Below are 13,557 nucleotides of genomic sequence, written 5' to 3'. Positions count from 1 at the left end.
ATCTGTGGGCCTTTGGTTCTCATTTAAAATCTGGTAATACCTTGGGGAGCGTGACCATCCTGATGCCAATTGCTGTTACGCTTTCTATGAAAAGTGGTCAGTTTACATCTTCTGTTTCAGCGTGAAATGTGTAAGGGAGATTGATTAAGCCTAACTCTGAGACTTGTTTAGATTTAATAGCTGGATGTTTTACTGGTAAGAGCAGCAGGCTGCAGCATGAGCATGGACAAAGCTCAAACCGCTTGCTGCTGCTTTACTTTGGGGAGGAGCGGGGGGAGTTGACTCTTGTGCATCCCTGGGGAGAACGCAGACTAGCAAGTACATATTATCTTCATCAAAAGGGGAAGAAGCTTCGATGAAGGCAACTAACCTGCCCTTGTTCATAAGAGGCAGCTTTGGTAGAATCCCTTCAGTGGTGTGATCAGACCATGCCTCTCTTTGTTATTTGTTGTTATAACTTTTTTCAAGTCTTATTACAATGTTTGTTTGGTTTGTGTTGTGGTTTGGATTTTTTAAAATCAAAGAGCAGGATTTTCAAAATATTTCCAAGGGAGGAGGGAGTGGACTATATTTACATTGGAGAAGAAATAAAAGGTTATTATATAATTTTTCCTTTGTCTGTGTTTATAAATAGAATCAATTGGTCAGAAGTCAGAACAATCTTTTGAATGATCTGAATGAAAGCAGGGAGTTCCATTAACTTCAGAAATTTCATAAATCTTGTTTCATGTATTCTGGGTAAGATTTCAGGGGACAAATTGTCTGGTTTTTAACCCAGAGAATAAGGAGGATGTACAGCTGCCTGATTTCCAAAGAAGGCTTGCATGATTTGAAACAATCAAGTAACTAAACTCTAGATGGAATGGTCTTTTGATGTTCATAAAATCAATCTCTTCTCTGAAGGAACTGTCTCCTGTGCTGACATTCTCCCTTTTTGCTTGCAGGAGGGTGTTGATGAAACAGGTATTTGACACGTGGCTGCTGAAGGCCTGCAAGCAGCAGGAATACCGAATGGGAGAGAAGAGGGTAAATGTAAATCTTGTACCTGGCCTTGCTTAGGACAGAGGGGAGGATTTCATAGTCACTGTCTGTGAAAACATCAGTGAGCATGAGATGGACTCGGGTGGTGTAAATTCCCTTTTCCCTAGTGGGACGATCAAGGTGGGGAAACAGATTACAACCAATACTTACAAATCACCTTTTTAAAGTTAAGCTCTTCATGAAAAGCTGTTATTATTAGAGGATGACTATTATTATAGGATAACTATTCACACAGCTCACTGACTTATTCCTTCATCGAATAAATATGTACATGCTCTTTCCCTCATGGTTTCATAGTTACTTGGTTGAGACAATGTTAATAAAGAGCCGAACCCAGCCTATTTAAGAAGTACAGGGTTGTACTGACAAACTAGCTGCTTCTAGGTGGGTGACCAGAAAATCCTCTAAGGGGTCCTTAATTTCCTAAGATGCATATATAATCCTGTAGTCTTTATATACAGCAACCACTGCTGCCTTTTATGTGGTACAAGTCACACAGCTCGATGGTAGCGTGTGCAGGTGGCCTTGTGCAGATATGGCTGAGTCCTGGTGTTCTGAGATTATCAGTTCTCACAACTGGTTTCTGGAGCTTATTGATTCTTGGGAGTCTTTCACATGCTACTTATCAGCTTGTGTTTTTCCTCTCTCTGGCCTGCTGTTTCCTGGTAACAGTTTCTCCATCCACATGCATGTAGGTGCCTGTAGAACATGTTCACATCAACTCGCAGCAAAGGGGCTTTGACATGTGTCCGTTGCTGTTCGGTGTGAGAAGGGGAAACTGAACACTGGACAGTGCTGTGCATGTCATCTTTAAGGAGTTGTCTTCTGTTGTTTGTAACTGGCCTGTGTCATGAATTCATCGTCACATTCTTTCCACTATAGGCTGTACTTCATTTTGAAAGGCAACTATTGCGTTGTTCCTGGTGCTTGTGGCGTAGAAAAACAGCTGTGCATTTGGAGGAGCAAGAGAGCTTGGTTCGTGCAAGAGATCACTACAGGAACCTGCTGCTGCTAAAGGCTTTTTGTCTGTGGAAGAAAAATACTCAGGAGAGAGAAACAGAGTAAGAAGGTTTTTTTAACTGAGAATTATTTGGATTGGCCCCATGGTGGCCTATTCTTGACAAAGCAGCATTTAGTTCACAGTGATTCTGACTCCTTATTTGTGTTTTGGAATCTACTGGTTTGTCTTTCAGTAAATGACATAGTGAAAATAGCAAGTGTGGACTCCTGCCTGTGCTAGAGGGGTTCATTAACATGGATTGCATTGCAGGAGAAATAATTACATTATTTTTCTTATAGGAGGCTCAAGGAGATGCAAGCTTCAAGATTTCACTATTCAAAGTGTCTGCAGCAGTCTTGGAACAAGTGGAGGGAGGTGAGAGATTAACAGACGAAGAAGAGCTTGAATCCTTTTTGTTGTGTTCTGATTGCTTGTACCCATATGGCTAGAAATTAAATTGTTTATTTTAAACACTAGTCATTCCTAAGCTCTCTTCCCTTTCCAGGTGGATAAAACCAGTTCAATGCAGGTGGAACAGAATTTGTGTAGGGAGGAGAGATATTTGAGTTCTCATTCACTTGTCCAGGCATAGTGAGAATGGGACTATAGTTTAGGATATTTATTTGGGAATGTAACCAGAATTAGTGTGATGAAGTTGTCCCTAGGCAGTACTGTGTTTGTCCTTCTCAAACTTTACTGCAGTTAGAAGTTTGCAGCAAGGCCATGGTGTATGGTCTGTAGTTGTGTACAGGTCACAGCAGGTCCTATCAAATGACATTTCACTTTCATGCTGGGCCTTTTTCTTGCCATGACACGATGTCCCAAATGTGCCTTGCAGCGTGTCTCGAGAATCTATGAGAAATTTTAGAGTTGACATTAGTCCATTGGTCTGGAACTGTTAACTTGAGTGAACTGCATCGCAGGATTTCTAAAAAGAGTGGGGAAAAAAAAGCCTCCACTGGGCCTTTTGGAGGAATAGCAGAGTGCAGCACCAGTTTGAGTGAGAGCCTATCATAGCAATATAAAAGATTGATGTTTCCCCAGAGACTGCAAATGGTCTGTTGCTCTGCTCTCTGCTGTTGCCTGTTTCTCCTCCAGCATGTGTACATATAATTCTTTTTCCTCTTCTTTTTTCCTCCCTCCTTATAGTATGTGAATCATCAACGTGAGAAATGGAGGAAGTTGGTGCAAGCAGATGTGCACTACCAGCAGACATTACTGGGCAAGACCTTGGCAGCTTGGAAGGTGGGAGATAATGTCTGCTGCTCTCTGAGACTCGTCAGTATGTGCTGAAGTGTTTTAGTGAGAACGGGAGAGCTGCCACGCTGTTTCACTCCAGGCGCTTACACACCAAGTGTGTGAGGTAGAACAGAGGCTGTTGTAGGTAGGGTTGTATAAGCTCTGGCAGTGCTTTTGGAGCAAAAGAACCACTGTAGTCTTGTGGCTTTGACGGGTGTTAACTAGTGTGTAATGACTGTTCGACTTGAAAAACAGCATTTGATTTCAATGGCTGTAACCTCTTTTTTCTTACACTGTACTGCTGCTACTAAGAGTTTCCAGATGTCTCCTTGACATTTGAGGGAAATTTTACCTTTCACTGCTTTTCTTGCAGAGTTACCAACATAACGTACAGTGCATTCTATACCAAGTAGCTGAGAAGGAGCAACGGCACACTAGGCTGCTGCTGCGGTAAGCCTGTGTTCCTTGTGCAGCCTGAGAGACAGGTGACTGCACTGCAGTCAAATTACTCATTTTCTTTCACTGCCACCTATGTAAATTTGTGAGTGTTCAATGCTGGGAACTGACTTTGCTGTGCATTGCCATTTCTGTGCAGGTCATCTAGCTACAAAGTCAGCCTTGTCCTGGATTGCTGTCTGGTTTGCTTTAACTTTTTAAATCTGTGTTTAGTCCTATGAGAGACCCCAGACAGCAAACTGTATCATTCCCTGCAGTGCGTGGATTCTGACTGCCATGAAATTAAAGCAGCCTGGGGGAGATGTAAAGGATATTTTGCTTTATAGTGAGGAGAGCAATTAAAAGATAATATTACTTTGTGTTGGATATAGTTGCTCTAGTTTCAACTACCTCCTTCGTTTCTATGCTATACAACTTGAGTCACTTACAGAGCCTCACTGACTCAGCCAAAGAGACAAGATTTAAGGGGGTGTTCTGTTTTTGTACCGCCCTCTCTTCAGCAGAGTTCTGAAGGTGCAGAGGTTGATTTGTAAGACTGAGTTTACAAAGGCAGCTGATTTGGGTTCCCCTGTGAGTGGGAAGGTACCGAGTGGAACAAGTGAGAATCATCCTTAATGTTTTTTTGTTTGCTTTTAAATTTTTAATATATTTTACTTTCAGACAGGTTCTGTGTATGTGGAGAGAAAATGCCCTTGCTCTTAGGTGTGAAGCCAAGGCAACTACTTGTGCAGAGGAGCACTACAGGAGAGCAATCTTGGCAAAGGTGGGGTCTGTACAGCAGATACCAAGGTCTAAGTACCAATGCGAGTTCAGGGAGGGGTCAGGTAATGCAATTCAAAGGACCAAAATCTTTGCCTAAGAGTCACTACTAAGAAGTGGTCTAAAAAGTGGAAGTGCCATCTTTTTACATGTGTCTTTGAAACTGTCTCTGAGTGAGCTCATGGTTTTTCCTCTTCCTTCCTTTCTCTCTGTTTCCTAGGAGGAAGGGAAAAACAGTAGTGTGATAGAGCATAGTAGTATTACCTGCGGGGTGAGGGTGGGTGGGCGGACAGAGGGATGGCAAGGACAAATGCCTTGAAAAATACCTGGGGAGCCCTCTGAAATACTGCTATATTTAATTTGTAGGAAATTTGCACTCTCTTGCTGAGCCTTATATAAAAACTGAGAGGGAAGTGGTCATGGTGACGGGAGTGTGGAGTGCATCACTTCCCTTCCAGAGAACGCTGCGGTGTCAGCCTGTGTCCTCTGTCTGGTTTGCATTATCTCTTCAGGTGTTGCTGCAGTGGAGATGCGCTGCCTCGCTACAGGGGTGTTACCGTCAGCAGAAGATGACAGCTGTGATGGAGGCCAGGAAACACCTGGAGACAGGTGAGCTGCTGGAGACAGGAAACTCTCAAAAGATATAGTTATCTGTGTATGATCTTTAGAAAGACATGGCTTAGTAGGGCAGTCGTTTGTGTCATCTGTACAGGTGAAGTGACTGGATGGTCTGTTAAGCTTACGAAGGATGTCCCCATAGAATGGGAAATGACAGAAAGGCCCTCAAAATCTGCAAGCATTTTCATGGTACCAGCCACATTCTTGACATGGGGACTCTGAAGTACAAAGAGGGCAAATCACCTCCTAAAGATTACAAAGAGTGTCGATGGCAGCAGGGAGGACTTGCAGGTCATGGCTCGCTGTCCATTACCTGAAATGTTTCACAATCCTTCTTCCTAGTGCTGAGTACTGTCAATGTTGAGTATTGTTGCTGTTAAGTATTGCTAAAACAGTCTGGAAGAGCAGCTCATCACTTAGTCTGAGATTAATACTTCTTTTTGGTACATTAGTTAATTTATCTTCTCCTAAAAGTGCATTTACAGACCCTGTTTCTTCGCTGGAAGAAATTAACTTGGGAGTGTCAGGTGCTGAGGGCTCAGCAGCACAGGGCAGTGCAGCACCACCAGCAACACCTGCTCCAGAAGTACCTGGTGAAATGGAAGAAGTATCATCAGCGGTGCCTTGGGAAAATGGTGAGAAGGATCAGCAGCCTCCCCAGCCGGTGACACAGGGTGGGAAGCTGTGGTGTGGAGGAACAGACCCTGTCCCCCGATGAGAGGAATGGTGGTCTTGGCTGAGGAGGAGCAGGACAGCCTTGTGCACTGGGGGGGAAGGAACATGCCCGTGTCTTGCCTGAAGAAAGCTTTTATAGAACTAACAGGTTTCACAAGAGATAACAAGCTGGGCTTGCCATGTGTGGGATCATTTAATGAAATCCTTGTAGGGCTTGTAGATATCTGCAAATGGGGTTACACCACAGGGCACTTAGATATTGCCTTAACAGAACAAAGGGAAGGTGATGAAGGCTGTTTGGTACCCGCTGTGGTATCACTGGCTCAGAGAAGCTGGGGTTTGTCTGCAAGTGACTCACTGTTTTTGTTGCCTTACAGCTACTGCGGAGAAAAGGAGAGCAGCTAATGACTCACAGACTTTGCTCTGCTTCCTTCTCTTGCTGGAAGGCACGGGTAAGGAGTTGTCCCCTGGCATGTGTCTAGCTCCTGGCTGATCCTTATCCCTTCTTCTCCTTCATATTCTGTTTACACCTGAGTACCACAGAAACTTATTTAAACATCTTCTGGATTTTTGGTTCCACTAGCACGAGAGACACCTTGCCAGATAGTGTGTGAACTGAGCAGGTCATTGTGCTGTGGCTCCACCAGCACTTCCTCTTTGGTTGATGCTCTGGCTAGCGTTTCTGGAGTGGGACATGTAAACTCCTAACCTAGTTGCTCTGCAATTTTTTCCCTGATAGCTCCTGCAGCAGCGATGGGAACAGCGGAAGACAGTGCAAGTGTTGTGGCACTGGTCCCTGTCGTTGCAGAGGAAGGTAAGGGTGTGTGGGGGTTGGGGCAGACAAGTGAATTTGCAGATATGCAGATCGTTGCAGATTTGATTGCAATCAGCAGAGTGCACACTGAATACCTGTTTCCTTTCATCTTTGGGGTGCTAGATGTTATTTTAGGATACTGTAAAACTGTCTCTAAATCCTCTTATCTGATTAAAAAATTTGCACATGTTTTTTCCCCATCCAGCCTCAGCCGACTTAAATCCCTGTCCCTTTGTCCTTGTGGTAGTGTCCTGCTGTTGCTGTAGCTCTGCCTATTCCTATCCAGTGGAAGGGAAAGTGTTCCTGTCTGCAGGAGGAGTCCCTGGCCCAGAACCTGTCTTTGTAACCTGCGCATCTGTCTGTTGTTCATATTGTAGGTATTTGATGCTTGGTTTAGATTCGCCAAGGGACAACAGCAGAAGAAAGATCACACTGAAAAAGCCGTGGGAGTTGACCACACTGCTTCTCTGAAAGAAGGTGTAACCCCGGTCTGGAAAGCTGCCAGTGACACGAAACAGGTGGGGGAACAGCTGCAAGCCCAGCACCAGCTGCAGGTGAAAGAGCCAAGTGATTGCTCAGATATATCCAGGACTGGTCTGCTCTGACCTACTCGGTGGGTGGGTGTATCTTGGAGCCCTACATCTCAGCTCCTGTTTGGATCTGACATTTTTGCCTGTGGTTCAAAGCAAAGCACCCTGTCCTTTCATTCAGCTGAGACTAGAGCACTTCAGATTTGTGTTGCTAACTGGGATCCTTCCTTAATTAAACTATTTAAAAACTGTCCAATTCCTGCCACAGGCAATATTGCTGGATGAAACCTTTGCATGTGGCTAGAGTCTGATCTCTAAATTCTGTGCTACAATGAAGAATGAGAGACTGTGTCTAATCCTATCTTACTTTTAGCACCACTTACGCCTTAAAATGTGGGCTTGTGTCACTTCTACCTTTGAGTACTAGCCCAGACCTGTGTGTGGAGGGGAAGATAGGGATGTCTGCGTTGATTGCTCTCTTCCTGCTCCTAGGCAGCTTTCCCAGGTTTTCAAGACACTAATTGTTCCATTAGCTAATGTGCAGCCTGTCTTACTGCAGAAGTACCCAGTTAATTCTCTTTACCCAAATGTTACCACAGTGGACCTGCTGATTTAGCTTAGAGAGCTGGTATGGCTGTGAGGTCATCAGAAATCTCAGTTCCTTTCTGCAGTGTTCTTCTCCCTGGGTGGTGTGGTGTTGCTTCTCTAGTTCTATCCCTGTATTGGCAGGCAACCTACCACCTTCAGCAGTCAGTGTCTCATTGTGCCATGCTGTGGAAACAGAAGGCTCTCTCCAAGAAATTAAATATGCCTTGTTCTTTTTTGCCTCCTCTGAAGAAGCAAGTGACATGTAAAATGCCTGATGTTAGGCCTGAGACAAGAGGACATTCAGCAGATGAAGAGCCATGGCTTTCAAAATACAGTTATCTGCCATTTCACCTTGCTGATGGGGACTCAGTTCTCAGTGATCTGTGAGTGTAAAGTTTTGGTCCCTCCTGTGTTTCTCTGGCATGTATGTAGTTTGGCATGCATGTAGTCTATCTGTCCATGTCTCTCATGTTTGTATTTTCAAGCTTTCACACTGATGACTGCTAGTTCCATGCAGTTTCTGTAACTCTTCCTCTGATCTTGCATCATGTGGCTGGTGTTGCAGAGTTATACAAGAGCTGCTACACAATGCATACATCAGCCCACAAATAGTAAAGGAATTTGTGACTTTATATTAATACTTGCATGTCAGCAATGGGTAGAATTGGCTCAGCTATATACTTGTCCACTATGGATTTCTCAATATACAACTACAAATTCATGAAATGTTGGTAATTTGTCATAGTAACAGTTACACACCAGAACATTTGAAAGATGCATGTGATGTGACCTATCTTGCCCAAGTGACCTAGAGCTGCCACTGAAGCTCTTCCTTTTTTCACTGGAGTCACGTATAGGGTCTGATGAAATAATAAACATCAAGAATTCTGGCTGTGTAGAAACTGAATTTTCCTCTCAGCCTGGGGTTCCCTGGGGGAACTTATTCCTTAATAAATTCTTTCTGATCATGGGGGATTTCAAGGAAGAATCTTCCATGGAGATTCTCAGTCCAGGACAGGAGCCTTACAGGGAAATAAAACGAGAGTTTCACATTTCTTTAATGTAGGATGTGCTGCCAAAAGAAGTAGTTCTATCTTGTTCAGTTCTGTCCCTTTCACCATTCCTCATGTTGGCACAATCATTCATATGGTGAACCAGGTTGTGACATTAATAGCGGTCAAAATTTAACCTTTAAACATTATTATTGCATGTAAGGGGAATGTTGCAGAGCAGGGATGAATGGAGGAATAGGACTGGTTCTTCAGCTGCAATCCCAGCTTATGCCAATTTAAAATAATCATAAACCTTGGGGCATTATTGGTTCTGTTTGTTCTTTTCAGAAATGCTATTCGACGAGCAAGGTTACCACCACGGAGGCCTGACTTCCTTCTGGAATCTCTGGAAAGCAAGGAACTGCTGATACCTCCTTTTACTAGGTAGAAAATCTATATTTAAAAGTAGAGAAAAAGAGGGTGATTTACCGTGCACCTTAGGCTATGCTTATTCCCTCAAATCCCCTTACCTTCATAATACAGAACATTCGGTAATTTTGGGACTGTGCATGGCTCTATACTATCAAAAGGCCATGGTGACCTTAAAAACTTCAGATTTCATACAGGAAGGAGACAAAAATAACAGAACTTTCAAGTTAATTAAATAGCAACCAAGGCCTTTGTTTCGTTAGTGAGATATTTTGAGGGAAAGATAAGGCACATCACTTATTTCCAAAATTAGTAGGCTTAGTTAATAAGTTTCCTTTTCTGTCAGTCTTGCCACATAAACTCGGAAGTTTGAGTTGTGCAGGATGTTTTTTGGCTCACAGATTATATTTACTCCACAACAGGTTTGTATCTGGATTTAACTAATCTACTGGGCAATCATTAACTATTCTGATAATGCAGAGCCAGAACTAAATATTTGTCTTTGTCTTGCTGAATCAACTTTGCTGCTCTAAAAGGAGCTACTCTATATTTTTACTTGCCCCAAATCATAAAATTGTTCAACTAAGCGGTGGTTTCACTGTCTTGAGTGGTCTGTACTTGTTTTAGTTATGATATCATTTCTTAGTCCTGAAAGTGAGTGAGCTGAAACTGCTCTTGCTATAGAAGCTGAACTTGCTTTTAAGCAGATGTTTAGACTGAACTTCTGTGAAACTGTTCTATAATTAGCTTTAGAGAAGGGAAATATCTTTCTGTTTCCTGTCAAAACCTATCTGAGACTTCTGCTTCTGCTCCGCTCCTTCTCTTGTCCCCAAACCAAAATAAGGCTGGATTTTGTTAATGGGTTGAATTCTTAGCTCTAAAGAGAATTCAGCCAGGATCAATGTGGGGGATTTGGAGTAGGGCAGGTACAAGTAATGAAAACCTTGCTTTGCTGTCTTTTTTTTTTTAAACCATTGTGGTGTTTTTCTCTATTTCTATTTTTTAATTGGGGTTTCCCCTACATAGTAAAGAAGCTAAGTGGAAAGTTATATGCAAGGGAATAACAAGATTTGCCCCTTTTTTTGCTCTGACTACAAAGGACAAGACCAAGAGATTGCAATGTACAGAGATGTTCTCCATCTTCCTTTACAGATCAGAGGTGCCCTTTCAGCAAACATCTGTGAACAAATGTTCTGCGCACACAGGGAACTTAGTGCCAGTGCCTCAAAGGGAAGAAAGCACCTGTAAATGTCTGCCTCAAACAGGAAATGCCACCCATCCCTATCCATCTCTCATACGTGCTGCTCTCCCGTCTGTACCACCACGCAATGTGCACCGTGCTGTTCAGAGGCCAGAGCTACGGTCTCCTTTATCCTTCATGTCCCAAATGGAAGTTGGAGTGGAAATGGTGAGTGTATCGCTGAAGGAAACACTCGTGTGCTCACTGAGCTACTGTCAATGTCCATGCTGCTTACTGCAGGTTTTTCCTGTGGCTCCTCTAGCCTGCCTGTCTGGTGATTGACCCATTCATTTCTTGTTCTAGCTGTCAGCTTAAAAGCCAACCAGACTAACTGGCTGTGACTGCCCAAGAACTGTTTACCACCAGTTTAAAGCAACATTTCACCGGCTGACCAACCCACGTGTGTGGTGTACTGTAACTCATGCCTTTTTCCTGGTCTTGCATCCTTCCTAGCAAGATGTTTTTCCTGGCAGTTGACTGGAGAGTGCTGCTCCTTCAAGAGTTGAGAGCAGTTACAGTTTGTAAACGAGATTACAGGGATTTAAGAGTAACTCAGTTTAGTAGCAGTGGCTGAGTCTCAAAAATGGAAATTCACTTCACCAGCAAGTAGGTGCTTGCATTTTAAACTCCTCTATTCCACACAAAATGTGAGGCGTTAATTTTGCTGAAATATCTTCATGCTAGAAATAAGAGCCCATTTCTTGAGCTCTGCTTTGTCTGTGGTGTTTTATGAGAAGGGCTCTGCAACTACAGGGGATGTCTGAGTAGGGTTTAGTAGGTTGGGTGCATCCTACTTGCTGGGCTTACTCAAGAAAACCCTTTGAGGAAAAAACCAGTATCATTCTGACCTTGTAGAGAGGAGCTCAGCGTGTGAGCAGTCACAAAGGAGCCCATTCCCAAGACCCTCAACAGGACTCTGTGGAGAAGTTGCAACCAAACTTGCAGCCACATTTTCCATCACCTGAAGACTCGTTGAGAAAATGGAGTCACCAAACTGCAGGTGAGTCCTCAGATGTAAACTGTAGCAGTTGCACGTCCTCTCCCAATACGTGCGCGACTACAAGTCAACTCCACAAAACGTAAGGGAGACAAGGCGCGCTTGTACGCCTGCATCAGGAGGTGCGGAACGTCAGTCATTCCTTTTGGGTAGGATAATAGAGTTTTGTGGACTCTGCTGAGTCAGGGGGTAAAGAACACCCTGTTGTAGGGATTGCAGGACGGGAACTGCTAGGGCTCAGCTGCTTTTAGTGAGAATGTGCTCAAGTGCTGAGGCATTTGTGTACGGCAGCTGAAGGTACAGCAGAACTCGCCCAATAAGGTTCTCTCAGTCTTCTCCATACTCACGCTATGGTTGTAAAGGGGATGGGTGGCGTCTGAGCACCTCACAAGATGGTTTTTCATGGCATAAGGGCATGAAGTTTGCATTCATGGGACCAGACTTACTATTTACTCTTAGAGTGGATGTAAAGCACTAAATCATGAATAGGCTAAAAGAACATTTGTAGTACTAAACCACTCACTAGAGCACTTCTTATCTTTTTTTGTATGTTTAAACTGGGAGCTTTTAATGCTGTTGGCACTCCTGCCGTCTCACTGTGCCTGATCTTTTGGGTGAATAGATAACATGTCACAGGGTGACTGGATGGGTGAAGAGGACTCAGGAGGGTTCTGTGTGTCCTGTCTACTAACCTGACTTTCCTTGATAAGTAGAAACAGCATCAGTTTGCTCTACTTCCATTGCTTGTGACTTTATCTTCCATTCAGCTGAAGGGGAAGAAAGGGAGCACAGTTCCAGAGAAGAAATGATATTAGAGAGAAGGCTGGAAGTTGAACTCCGACACATCCAACAGCAGATGCACTACTACTTCAGCAGGAAGCAAGAACTCAAGTATGTTGCAGAGCCCCTTTAGCCAGACTTTCTTCATGCTGTCAACTCAGTACTGTTTTGGTTTTTTTTTAAATGTATCTACTTTGAAAATAACCAATCTGTCCACAGCAGAACTGTGAATGAAACAGAAAAGTTCTAGAGATGTTGATTTTTCTCCTTTTAAGAGTTTACTCCAGGTGGGAGAGAGTACATGAGCAACTTCTTTTGTAGTCAGCCAGTGGTTTAATTATACCTTTGGCAGCAATTGTAGAAAAGAATGACAAAGGTATCATTGGGTGTAATCTGAAGGCAGTACAAATGAACTTGGCAAAGCAGCTGAAATTTAGCTCTTAGTTCTTTTACCATGAGGAGTGAAGACTTTGCTTTTCTAACTGTCAATTAAAAAAATTACATGGCTGGGGTTTGACAACTTCTCTGCTAGAACAAGACGACATTTACAAAAATGCTTAAGAGAAAATGGGACTTGGAGGGGATTCAACTGTCAGGAAAGGAAGAAGTCAGGAGCTAGGACCCAGGAATGGAGGCAACAGCTTTCAGAGAGATTTCTCTGCTTTCCAGCATTTTTTTTAAAGAGTTTTTATTGTTCACTGGTTTGAGACAAAATATTGGGTCTTATTGCAAGTATCAATTGCAGCTCTAAGTTGGCTTAGACTGTTGAGCTCCTAATTGGGATAAAAACCCTTCTAATCCATTTTATCAGGTCCTGTGAGCAGCAGGCACAGATTCTACAGAAGTGGCTAGAAACGAGCACACAAGCAGAGGATGAAGACAGTGTGCAAGGAGTTCAGGAAGAATTGGATCAGGTGCGTAAATAACAAATTGAAGTTACTTAAGTGATTATCACTGTGCTATGCACTCAGCCTGAAGGCTGATGGTAGTTGTGAGGAATTGTACAGCAAGGTGTTGTTAAAATGCCAAGAGAAGGGAAACTTGTAATCAGAAACGGGCTGTGGAGCAGAACAGACTGCTGCATAGATATACCTTCCTGTTTGTTCAGAAATTTAACTTCAGCTGCGATAGACCTTTCTAAGGCGATTTCCAAGCTACATGGCAGGCTTTAGTAGATTTAATCTCAAATTTTCTTCTGTCATTTCTCAGGACAGTGTAGCTACGCTAGACCAACTGCATGGGCGTTGCTCAGTCTCCAGGTTCCTACATGTGTGCGTACCGCACTGTTACTGCTAAAGCACGCCAGTGAGTGACATGATCCTGTCACTTAATGGCTCTTATGTGGGATAATATAAGGGCTGCTAGAGCTTGTTCATTCTTCTTCTGTCAGAAAAACTAA

The 13,557-nt window shown here is 43.3% G+C and overlaps 1 protein-coding gene across 21 annotated transcripts in view; it reads left to right on the top strand.

Moving 5' to 3' along the window:
• The window catches only part of SFI1 (SFI1 centrin binding protein), a 46,354-nt gene that overhangs the window by 13,144 nt on the left and 19,653 nt on the right, over positions 1-13,557 (top strand). For 16 of the 21 annotated variants that reach the window (XR_010466727.1, XR_010466728.1, XR_010466726.1 and 13 more), the window contains 17 exons: positions 945-1,026; positions 1,924-2,102; positions 2,341-2,416; positions 3,191-3,286; positions 3,654-3,730; positions 4,397-4,499; positions 5,008-5,104; positions 5,588-5,748; positions 6,166-6,240; positions 6,528-6,602; positions 6,980-7,120; positions 7,970-8,103; positions 9,061-9,156; positions 10,294-10,549; positions 11,237-11,381; positions 12,146-12,269; positions 12,970-13,072. Coding sequence is in view for 18 of the 21 variants with exons in the window: in XM_065033186.1 (XP_064889258.1) it covers positions 945-1,026; positions 1,924-2,102; positions 2,341-2,416; positions 3,191-3,286; positions 3,654-3,730; positions 4,397-4,499; positions 5,008-5,104; positions 5,588-5,748; positions 6,166-6,240; positions 6,528-6,602; positions 6,980-7,120; positions 7,970-8,103; positions 9,061-9,156; positions 10,294-10,549; positions 11,237-11,381; positions 12,146-12,269; positions 12,970-13,072 (2,020 nt within the window). In the remaining 3 variants the exon portion in view is untranslated. The other 5 variants (XM_065033192.1, XM_065033202.1, XM_065033194.1 and 2 more) reach the window with 2 other exon arrangements.

The sequence above is a fragment of the Columba livia genome, chromosome 17, assembly GCF_036013475.1.
Source record: "Columba livia isolate bColLiv1 breed racing homer chromosome 17, bColLiv1.pat.W.v2, whole genome shotgun sequence".
Classification (NCBI taxonomy): domain Eukaryota; kingdom Metazoa; phylum Chordata; class Aves; order Columbiformes; family Columbidae; genus Columba; species Columba livia.
Note: the sequence above shows the minus strand (reverse complement) of the source record. Positions and strands in the feature narration are given on the sequence as shown.